Raw genomic sequence first — 12,058 nt, forward strand, 5'->3', positions numbered from 1 at the left:
GAAATGTCAGAGTTTCAAAAATTGTGGTCTATTTAAGTGCACATATCTAGAAAATTCTGACAAACAGTGTATCTCTGTGACTGTAAGTTAAACCTCAATGAGAAAGTCGGCCCTTGTCCCTCACTCTGTGACAGGCCCTCACTTGTATGCCAACCAGAGGCACATCTCCTCACCTCAGTGCCAAATCACATGCTGTGAGCACTCTGTAAATGTGCTGTCTGACTTTAGCTAGTCAGAAAAAGCCTGTTGGGAAAATATAAGCCATTTTTCCCCAAAAGCTTTACACAGGTGAGAAACAACACACCTGACGTTTTTGAGCAAATAGGTTAAGTGACTAAGTGAACTTGTCCACCGATGCAGAGATGATATAGACTCCCCATTGCTGCTTGGTGATCCTTTATGACTAAAGTTAAATATTTAGAACTCTTTAAGGTGATTTCCAAAGTGTTTTTCTATTGCCTGATGTTTTCACTTATACTGTTAAATGTTTATGTCTTCCGTCTAGCAGAACTTAGCATCCACTTATAAATTCTGCTCCATCTTAGATACCTCCCTTCTTAAAAGTTTTATTTGTTGGAGAGTTTTTATTGCAAGGATACTGCCATTTAAGCCATTCTTTGGATCTTTAGTGGAGTATCCCTGATGGAAGTTCTGCTTCTCAGTAGTTATATTGAGTGGCAGTGTTCTGCTGTGTGGACTAGCTATTGCTGATCTGCTGATTATCGTTGCTTTGTTATCATGGCTCTGACCCCACTTATTTTTTAGCAGTTGTTTAATTAAATACCCTTAGGTTCATAATTTAAGCTTAATAATATACTATATACCAACCAAGGGCATGTGTTTTCTGATTATATATTTAGTGGAGAGTCTGTTGAGAACCACAGTCTTTGTAGTTTGTCAGTAGTATTTCCCAGACTGTAACTCCACAACAAACTCAGCACTCTCACAAAATTGCTTGTCTTGCTGAAGTCATAAATTAGAAGAAGCTCCACCAATATAATCTTGCCTAAACTATTATCAGTGGCAGCAGAAATCTCTTTATTTTCTCTGTGGATTTGCTGTTGGGTCATTTATGTAACTTGCTCTGGATTATACTCTGTTTTTGCAAGTGATATTTATTTAAAACAGTCTTGCTGAGAACGATTATTGTTATTCTCATATTTTACATTTTTATAACACCAGTTTTTCATTACATTTCATGGGAAGCAGTTCAAACCTTGGCCACGTAGTGAGGAGAGAATTTTGTTTGTTTGTTTGTTTTAAGACTTTCGTTATTTAAGTTGTTAAACTCTAATCTTTTTGCTAGTTGGCCTTAAAATTTATATTGGCAAAAACTAGCTCTTTCTTCAAAATAGAGGTATTCAAGCCCTTTGACGAACTCTTAATTATCTTTCTCATTTCAGATACAAGCCACACACAAGCAAAGAGAATTGGCTAATAAATCATGGGAAAATTTCTTGGCCAGAACATCAAATGCTAAAACTTTAAAGGTAGGATTTTTTAAATATTATGATAACCACAAAAAGCAGCCAACTCTGACAGAATTTTTCAGGGAAATATTCATTCACCTTTTTCTGTTGATCTTTCTGTGGGATACCAACATTGTTGATCCTCATTTGCAGTTTAAGATGATAACTGAAACTAAGCATTTTTCACAGTTTCAGAAGATACCACTCTGAGCTTCATTTGGCTTAGCAGGGTGATGCAAGGATGGTGTTCCTGGTTTGCATAAAAGAGATGAGAGTTAGTCAGGAATAAGCAGGAGTGTGCTTCTGCTTTCCATTCTGAGCCTTCTTATTCACTGATTCTGTAAGAAGCAGAGTGAAGGACACAAATAACAACTGTCCATATTGCCCTCTCGATCAAAGATGTTTTCCCTGTGACCACCATAAGAAACATTATATTAAAGATTAAATAGGAATTTGAGAAAATGTGATAACCTGCTTCAGCAATAAGCTTGAAAGTAATCTAAAAAGTTTATAATGCTAATTGTTCACTTGAAATATGTAAGAACATCATAGAGTTCTAAAATCTCAGTACTTTTTTCCATTTGTGCTTGGGATACACTTTTACATAATGTGATAATTTTTCCTCTAAATATGAAATCATTAAATGATATATTAGCCCACAAAAATAGTGGAACCATATTAAGATAGGAAAATCAAAATTAACAACAAGCTTATTCAAGATACCATGTCTCCCCCTTCTCATGAAAAGTTCTTCCCAATGTTATTTACCAAATAGCCCCATAACTACCTGTACTTTTAAGGAAGAGTTTATGAAAACCCTCCCACACAGATTAGTTGTTACCTAGGATTTCACCTGTTCTAGTGCCTCAACTATTGAATTTGAAGGTAACTGCAGCAAATTATCAGAGAAGGCAATGGCACCCCACTCCAGTACTCTTGCCTGGAAAATCCCATGGACGGAGGAGCCTGGTAGGCTCCAGTCCATGGGGTCGCTAAGAGTCGGGCATGACTGAGTGACTTCACTTTCACTTTTCACTTTCATGCATTGGAGAAGGAAATGGCAACCCACTCCAGTATTCTTGCCTGGAGAATCCCAGGGACAGAGGAGCCCAGTGAGCTTCCGTCTATGGGGTCCCACAGAGTGGGACACGACTGAAGTGACTTAGCAACAGCAGCAGCAAATTATATAGTTTGCATTATTCTGAATTCTTAAAACATTTAAGTGTACTGGATTAGTATTTGTACAAAATAATTTGAAAACATGCATCATCTATTGTAAATTTAGTAGTTTATTCAACCATGTGCAAAAAACTGAGCCTGATTTCCTTAGGAACTATTTTATCCCTTGGTCATATATTGCCAGTACCTCTGGAAATTTCAGTAACATTTTTAGTTGTTTCCTGCAATGTGCAAAGGATATAACTTGCTAATAACTATTTTCTTAGCTTAAATGAATAAATGCTAGATCTAGTGCTAATAAATTATAAACCAGACACAAATATATTTTGTATACTTCTTTGTAAGTACCATAGTTAATGCTTTAATAACAATTTTATTTTCTTTCTAATTTAAAAATCTTCAGAAAGCAAAAAGACTTCAAGAGAAAGCTATAGAATCCTCTAGATATGGTGAAAGACCACCAAATGCGATATTTCACAGAACAGATATTAAAGGCCTTAACGCAACAGTAAGATTTTTTTTTCTCCATAACTTTTCTTAATAGATAATGAATTTAGTTCCCAAAGAATGTTATTTCCATGAGGTTTTGTCTCATACTTTTTCTTTTTGCTTTAAAATGTCAAGTAGTTAAGGCATATTTATCCCTGCCCTTACCTAGTGCTGGTTTAGACCAGACCTAGCCCTCCAGGATTCCCAAGAAACTGCTGTAAACACTAGTCAAAGTAGGTCTCTACATCTCATTGACAGGAAGTGTGCAGTGCCTCCTTTGCTTGTTAATAGATCCATACCATATTCCAGTGTTCTTGGTGTCCTCTTCTGGAAATAATTTGGCCCTGATTGCAAAGGCCCCAAAGCCCTGATTTTTCCATTATTACACACTGCCTCCTAGTTACTATATGCATTTTGTGTCTTATCCAAAGTTAGCTAAAGGATGAATAAATTTTCCTCTTAGTGAAAATTTTTATAAATGGCCTCTTAAATGTTTAATTTTGCTTTTATAGGTGCCTTCTGGTGGGGTAGTAACAGTGGAAAGCACTCCTGCCCGATTAGTGGGAGGACCTCTGGCTGATACAGATATTGCTCTTAAGAAACTGCCTATTCGAGGAGGAGCCTTACAGAAGGTGAAAGCAGTAAAAACTGTGGATGAGCCAAAGAAGAGTGATCCCGCATAAAATACTCTAAAGGATTTTTGAAATAAATTCCACTGATAATTTTTAGCTAAATATCTTTATATATAAATGTAAAGCAAACATTTTAGAATAAATATTTTAGTAAAATACTATTAAAAATAAAAGAAAGGAAATATAATATATTGTTATTAAAAGTATCAACATATACTGTGAGAAGAGTTATCATCAGTTTCTTTCTAAAGATTACAGTCCTCTTAACTGAAAATTGTAAAACATATTGTATCAGTTAAGACTCTTTCAACTGATGTGAACAGCTCCAACTGATTTGAGCCAAAAAGCAAAACAAAAAAAAAAAAACACAATAACAAAAGTCAAATATAAAACTAATTAAAACTATAGGCATTGTTGGATCCAGAAACTGAAACTCTGTGAGTAGATCTTCTCTTTTCCTAGAAGCTCCTGAATTATATTCTCCCAGGTTGATATCCAGTAGGAAAGAGTGCATGCCTACCTCTCAACAGTCTCTGCAACTGTCTCTGCATCTTGAGACATCTGATTGGCCACATGCCCACTCCTGAACCATTCATCATGACCTTAGCCAGATCTGAGGACTGCTTACACCCAGAGCCTGAAGGTCAGTCCCATCTAAAGCATATGGTTAGAGTGGGGTCAGGCTAAGTACATAAGTTATTATAAATATATATAAATATGGACAGCAAAAATTTTGCAGCAAGTATGTTGGTCAAAGTAAAAGTTCTTCTCCTATAAAAACCAAATGTTAGTCAGAAGCTAAACAATAAAAATTAAAAATAAAGATAGTTTTTAAAAAATTGTATTTATACTTAACTGGAGAAAAATTGTTTTACAATGTTGTGTTGTTTTTGTTGTTCAGTCACTCAGTCATGTCCAACTCTTTGTGACCCCATGGACTGCAGCACACCAGGCTTCCCTGTGCTTCACTATCTCACAGAGTTTGCTCTAACTCATGTCCGTTGAGTCGATGATGCCAACCAACTATCTCATCCTCTGTCACACCTTTCTTCTCTTGCCCTCAATCATTCCCAGCATCAGGGTCTTTTCTAGTGAGTCAGCTTTTCACATCAGGTGGCTAAACTATTGGAGCTTCAGCTTCAGCATCAGTCCTTCCAATGAATATTCAGGGCTGATTTCTTTTAGGATTGACTGGTTTGATCTCTGTGCTGTCCAAGAGACTCTCAAGAGTCATCTCCAGCACAGTTCGAAAGCAGAGTTCTTTGGTGCTCAACCTTCTTTATGGTCAGCTCTCAGATATGACTACTGGAAAAACCATAGATTTGACTATCTGGACCTTTGTCCTCAAAGTGATGTCTCTGCTTTTCAATATGCTGTCTAGGTTTATTATAGATTTTCTTCCAAGGAACAAGTGTCTTAATTTCATAGCTGCAGTCACTGTCCACAGTGATTCTGGAGCCCAAGAAAATAAAGTCTGTCACTGTTTCCACTTGTTCCCCATCTATTTGCCATGAAGTAATAGGACCAAATGCTATGATCTTCGTTTTTTGAGTGTTGACTTTTAAGCCAGCTTTTTCACTCTCCTCTCTCACCTTCATCAAGAGGCTCTTTAGTTGCTCTTTGCTTTCTGCCATTAGGGTGGTATCATCTGCATATCTGAGGTTATTGATATTTCTCCCAGCAATCTTGATCTTGTTATTCATCCAGCCCAGCATTTCACATGATGTACTCTGCACAGAAATTAAGCAGGGTGACAATACACAGCCTTGTCATACTCCTTTCCCAATTTTGAACCAGTCTGTTGTTCTGACTATTGCTTCTTGACCTGCATATATTGGTTTCTGTCACACATCAACATGAATCAGTCATGTCCCCTCCCTCTTTAAGATCCCTCCCACCTCCCACCCCATCCCACACCTCTAGATTGTCACAGAGCACCAGGCTGAGTTCCCTGTGCTATACAGCAATTTCCCATTAGCTATCTATTTTAACTCTTAATATATAAATAAATCCCAATGATACTTCTCTTTAATGGGGATGGAAAGTGGGTGTGGAGGGAAACTCTTTTGGTGGTGGAGGTACCTTGCCACATAGAGGTAGATCCCTTAATACTGGATGTAGAGCAATAAGTGTCTGTGTCCCTGTGTGCCATTATGTGTTTCCAAAGCCTGGAACCCCATCAACCCCCTTCTTCACTCAGGAAGCTGCAAAGTTGAGTTCCTGTCCAGGGCTGGGAGAGACAAGACTCTGTTTCCTCAGAAAGGAAAATATGTTGGAATTTGAGCCTAGTCTCTAGACCCATAGGGTGCACATAGCAGTGTACTGGCTAAATGTATAAGAACCAGCTCTTCAAGGGGAAAAAGCTCTTATATATAGTGTTTGCCAATTTGCATGATATAAATATTCCCAGGATGACCAATTTCAAGCTACCAACATGGTGCTGCTGAAAGCACAGTTGGGAAGATATGCATAGGATCCACTTGCATTATCAAATAAAAGAGGGTTCCAACACCCCACTGGGCCCACCCTCTCCTACTTTCTCCTCCCTCTTCCCCTTACACTTCCTCCTCCAACTCACATTCCTCCAGGATTTTTCATTATTCCCTCTGTGAGGATAGTAGCATTTGCAATGAGAGAAGAAATGACAGCTACTGATGTTGTTCTAATTAGAATGAGTTGCCAGTGACCTCTCAGCCTGGCCTGGCTGCCCACTCTCCTGTGGCTCATAGGGGTACATAATATGCATCAGCTTATCAGTGAGCTTTGTCTTCTCTTGAATCCCTTTCTCTATTACCACCACCCCCAAGAGGACAGCAGAAGGCATAATTTGTTCCTCTTCTTCACAGGCAGTCCTAAGCACAAAGGTTCCATGTAAAGGGGAGTGTAAAGAACCCGTCTGCCAATGCAGGAGACTTAAGAGACATGGGTTTGATCCCGGGTCAGGCAGATCCTCTGGAGACAGGCATGGCAACCCACTACAGAATCCTGGTGTGGAGAATGCCATGGACAGAGGAGTCTGGCGGGCTACAGTCCATAGAGTCGAAAAGATTTGGACACGACTGAAGCAACTTAGCATGCACGCACACATGCAAAGAGGAATGACTGAGACACAAGAATGGGTGTGGACAGGAACCTGCAACAATGAGATGGCCCATACAAAAAGCACCAGATACACATTGGGTACATCTGAGATACATACAGAATGGAGATGAAGTGTCCGTGACTAAGAGAAAGGAATGTTTACCCCATTTTGTAGACTATAAGTTCCTTCCTCAGGCTCCAAGCTCCCTAAAGACAAGACAGAGACCATATCTCATTCATTGTGGTAACCAACACCTTAGTTAATTACTGAATAAGTGTGATTGTAGCCCCAGCTCCTGGCAGCCTTTCCCTCAACTTACGCAAATACAGCAAAGTCCTGAACTCAAAGGGAAGATTCAACCAACAAAACACTATACAAGGAATGCTAAACACAGACACGTTATGGTAGTTCAGATGCATTCACTTCATAAGAGTGGTAGACTTTCTCTAAAATCAGGCACAAGTACTATTACATTAATATGACCAGAGAGTAGAAATAGAATTGATATTACTTGGGTGAATATCAATTTTTGTATATAGTACAACTTGGTATCTCCAGATTTATTAGGACTGACTGTAATCAAAACAGTCTGTGCCTTCTGTAGAACTTCTCCCTGTTGTAAATCTCACCCATCAGAAAGAAGAAAGGTAAAATAGGGCAGGTTATTACCATTCAACAGAGGAAGAAATGTATGTGGATGAAGAGTAGTAAGGTTGCTTAATCCAGACGCTTGTACTTGGTAGACAGACAATACCCAAGATCCCATGTTATAGTTCTAGGCACCCAGCAGTGAGCCTGCAAATCAGTCCCTCTGTCTGACATTGTCACTAATTCTAACAAGTCTCCATCTCTGCTCACATCTGTGCTCCCACTACATCACTCCTGAGCCCATCCAGCCTGGCTGAAAGGTGGATAGTATATTTCCTTCCATGAGTCAACTGAGACAGAATTTTAGCTCCCAAACTTTTACTAATAAACTAAATGAAAAAATAGTCAAGAAAATAAAAATGGAGTTTAGTGAGCCCAGAAGAAAGTGGCTTCAACGCTGTTCAATGAGAATCTTACTACATGAGGGAGGAGTTCATTACCTGATTAGATCCTTTCAGCCAGTGCTTGCTCATATTGGATGAAAACCAGTGAATAATTAGGTGAACAACTATTGCTCTTCTGTTCCTCAGTCTGCCTTCTGGAACACAGGGTACATTTCATATCACAGGGAAAAACTATGATGTTCACCCTAAGTCTTTGGGGATCAAATATCCAGTTTATTTAATCATTCCAGACTATGAATCTGGCCAGCTCTTTCTGAAGTGCTGAAATTTGTTAATATTCCTCTATACTGACACCAACAGAACCAAACAAAAATTTACAGGTTTAACATAGATACATAGAGGGTATAATAAAACTAGTCCCTCTCATTACTTTGTCAACAAAGGTCTGTCTTGTCAAGACTGTTTTTTCCAGTAGTCATATATGGATGTGAGTGTTGGACTATAAAGAAAGCTGAGTGCCGAAGAATTGATGCTTTTGAACTGTGGTGTTGGAGAAGACTCTTGAGAGTCCCTTGGACTGCAAGGAGATCCAACCAGTCCATCGTAAAGGAGATCAGTCCTGGGTGTTCACTGGTAGGACTGATGTTGAAGCTGAAACTCCATTACTTTGTTTGGCCACCTGATGTGAAGAGCTGACTCATTTGAAAAGACCCTGATGCTGGGAAAGATTGAGGGCAGGAGGAGAAGGGGACGACAGAGGATGAGATGGTTGGATGGCATCACCGACTCAATGGACATGGGTTTGAGTAGACTCCGGAAGTTGGTGATGGACAGCGAGGCCTGGCATGCTGTGGTTCATGGGGTCGCAAAGAGTCGGACACGACTGAGCGACTGAACTGAACTCATTTTTTCTCACCTACGGCCAACACAGCCTAAGCTTACATTAGTCATTGGCAGCCATGTTTCATGAACACTTATATTTAATTTATGTAGATAGTTCCTTTTCAAGGAAATGTAACATAACTTCCCATTCCCTAAAGTGTGGGTTATGCTTAATGCCATGCTTTCAAAGAATACAACATAGAAAGAGAAGGGAAGGTAACTTTACAGCTAAGAAATCTGGTAAATACTACCTTGCATACTAAGTCACTTCAGTCGTGTCTGACTGTGACCCCATGGACTGTGTAGCCTGCCAAGCTCCTCTCCCTATGGGATTCTCCAGGCAAGAATACTGAAGTGGGTTGCCATGCCCTCCTCCAGGGGATCTTCCCAAGCCAGGGATTGAAGCAGCATCTCTTATGCCTCCTGCACTGGCAGAAAGGTTCTTTACTACTAGTACCACGTGGGAAGCCCAAATACCTTAGCCAAGGTTAAACACCATCCGTGGGGTATGTTATGTTGACAGCATGTACCCTTGATATGAAGTGTTGAGGACAGTGCTTTACCTCTGTAGTTTTCATCCCCCAAAACCTATAACCCCCATCAAAACCAGAGAGAAACATCAGGCAAACCCAAATTGAGGGACATCCTGCAATATACCTGGCCAGTATCTGGAATTGTCAAGGTCATCAAAAACATCTTCTTAGAGTCTAAGGAGACATGACAACTCAATGTAAATGGTGTCCTGGATGGGATAGGGTTGAGTGGGGAACAATTCATAGTTTTCTTTTCCCTTATTCCAAATCATCAGACTGGAACAGCAAGAGGACATAAAGGGGGAAAACTAGTAGAATTCAAATAAAATATGAAGTTTAATTTAGGTTGTATCAATACTGGTTCATTAGTTATGACAAACATACCAGACTAATGTAAGATGTTAATAATATGGAAAAATGGGTGAGGCGTATATAAGAACTCTCTGCACTAGCTTGCAACTTTTCAGCAAATTTGAAACTATTCTGAAATAAAAAGCCTATTTAAAGTAAAAAAAAAAAAATTCTCTAGGAAGAGCAGAAGAATTTTAAGCATAGGCACTCAGTAAATTAACCATTGTATCACCTCATGAAGAAATATTTTGGGAGCAATATTAGATGGTTTTATTTGTTTTGTTTCTCTGCACTTTGAAGCATGTGGGATCTTGGTTTCCCGTCCGGGAACCAAACCCACGTCCTTTGCAGTGGAAGCGAGAAGTCCCAACCACTTGACTTCCAGTGAATTCCCAATATATGTTTTGCTATCTTTTTTCCCTCCTTAGCTTTCAGCACTATGAAAAAACAACTGGTTTTGAATTAAGCTATAAGAGTTCAGCATATACACAAAGCTGTGAAACTGATTGAGTCTTTACCATAACACCACTGCAAGAATGGGTGGGTTTGAATTTTTTTTTTTTTTGGATCATCGTCATATCTGACTAGTCTGATGATTTGGAATATGGAAAAATAGAACTATGAATTGTTCCCCACTCAACCCTATTCTGCTACCATTTCTCTTTGGTTAAAAAAAAAAAAAGCTTATATTTTGGTATCATAAAAGTGATTTTGAATTAATTATATTATTTTCTGCTGCATCTTTGTCCCACAGCAGTGACAATTCTGGAAGCAAGGATTGTGTCTGGATTACTCAGCAGTGTACCTCCAAGCTCAAAGAATTTGTGTTGAATAAATGATGAAAAAAGAATAAAATTTTCTATATACAAATGACATGATTTGTGCCCAAAACTGGGGTGATTTAACAGAGCATTATATCTAAGTATCATCAAAGAGACTTAAGATGAACGGCTCTAAAACCAGAATGCTCAGTTTATTTTTAACATCTTTAATAATCCAAGGTAGCATGTAAATTTAACTAGGAGAACTATGAAACCATTTTCAGTTAATCTATTTTGGAAGGTTAGAAATTAATTTTATTAATATTAAAAAGCTCATCATTGGTGCAATAAAATTTTTATGACAACAAGGATTGCTGACAACTGGCTGAATAATTTTTTAGGCTAAAATGACATGATCTTGCTTTATGGCACTCAACTGTTGAAGTTCCGAAAGAGGGCTGTTTTCTAAGGAAAATCATGACCCCATGCCTCTACAAAAGGAAATGAATTAATCAGCTTCATGGGTATTTGGTCATTTTTATAAAAGAACATATGGCCTACCCTCCAACTAGTTGATTTTCTGAGCTTAGGGATCTATCTGTAATTGGCAAGATAAAATATTCTCAATCTAGAAACTTATAATATTAAACTTAAAACCTCATATTATCTGTAACCAGTTATTATACAAAACTTATTTATATGAAATGCTACTTGTAAAAAAAAATACCTGAAAGTTATGCAGTCCATTAGGACTCATGGGACCCCTGAAATTATGTACCAAGTATGAGTGTATGTATATAAAACCCCTAGTAGAGGGTCTATAATGTCATCAGAATTTCAAAGTGGTCCACAACTCAAAGAATGTCAGGTCCCCTCCTTTAATTCAAAATTTATTCTTGGATCAAATGAAACCATCAGACAATTCATATTATTTTTGATGCTTTTGAAATTGTATTTAACTGTGTTTGGGTGTGCTGGCATCAGGTTACATTGAAGGCTAGCTGTCACTGTTGGGATACTTGAAAACACAATGCTGTAACCCATGGCAGCCATTATAAAAAACCTATGGGACAGACTTCTATTGATCCTCAGACCTAGGAAAAGCTAGGCTCCCAAACATATTGCTTGGTCCCACTGTGAATCTTGAAACCGCTCATGAGTCCCAATTCACATTGGAAATTCAGACTAAATTTATGGCTACCCTTTATCAAAGGTATAGAACTTTATGACATGCATTTAAAAGCACTGACCTAAAACTTTAACTGCATATTATTTGTTTTCTATCTATTTCTCATCATCCCAACCTCTTCATCTAATTCATGTTATTCTATTGTTTGGTATACGTCTTTAAATTCCACATCCTTTTTACAATAAAATGTGTTATATAAAAGGAAATATAAAAACAATTTTGTCTTCTAAAGACAAAAATTCTATCCAATTACATTTTACTAAAGGACTTCCCTGTTAGCTCAGTTGGTAAAGAATCCACCTGCAACACATGAAACCTCAGTTTGGTTCCTGGGTTGGGAAGATCTAGAGAAGAGATAGGCTACCCACTCCAGTATTCCTGGGCTTCCCTTGTGGCTCAACTGGTAAAGAATCTGCCTGCAATTGCAGAAGACCTGGGTTTGATCCCTGGGTTGGTTGGGAAAATCCCCTGGAGAAGGGAAAGGCTACCCACTCCAGTA

At 38.5% G+C, this 12,058-nt stretch overlaps 1 protein-coding gene across 4 annotated transcripts in view; it reads left to right on the forward strand.

Annotated features, from left to right (window-relative positions):
* The window catches only part of CFAP69 (cilia and flagella associated protein 69), a 67,169-nt gene extending 56,178 nt beyond the window's left edge, over window positions 1-10,991 (forward strand). For 3 of the 4 annotated variants that reach the window (XM_003585986.6, XM_010804355.4, XM_059885910.1), the window contains 3 exons: window positions 1,404-1,490; window positions 3,052-3,156; window positions 3,650-10,991. In XM_003585986.6, coding sequence (XP_003586034.2) covers window positions 1,404-1,490; window positions 3,052-3,156; window positions 3,650-3,820 — 363 coding nt within the window. In that variant the 3' untranslated portion in view covers window positions 3,821-10,991. The remainder of the gene's footprint in view (window positions 1-1,403; window positions 1,491-3,051; window positions 3,157-3,649) is intronic. The other variant, XR_009494252.1, reaches the window with a different exon arrangement.
* The last annotated feature ends 1,067 nt before the right edge of the window (window positions 10,992-12,058 follow it).

This window comes from Bos taurus, chromosome 4, assembly GCF_002263795.3.
Source record: "Bos taurus isolate L1 Dominette 01449 registration number 42190680 breed Hereford chromosome 4, ARS-UCD2.0, whole genome shotgun sequence".
Classification (NCBI taxonomy): Eukaryota; Metazoa; Chordata; class Mammalia; order Artiodactyla; family Bovidae; genus Bos; species Bos taurus.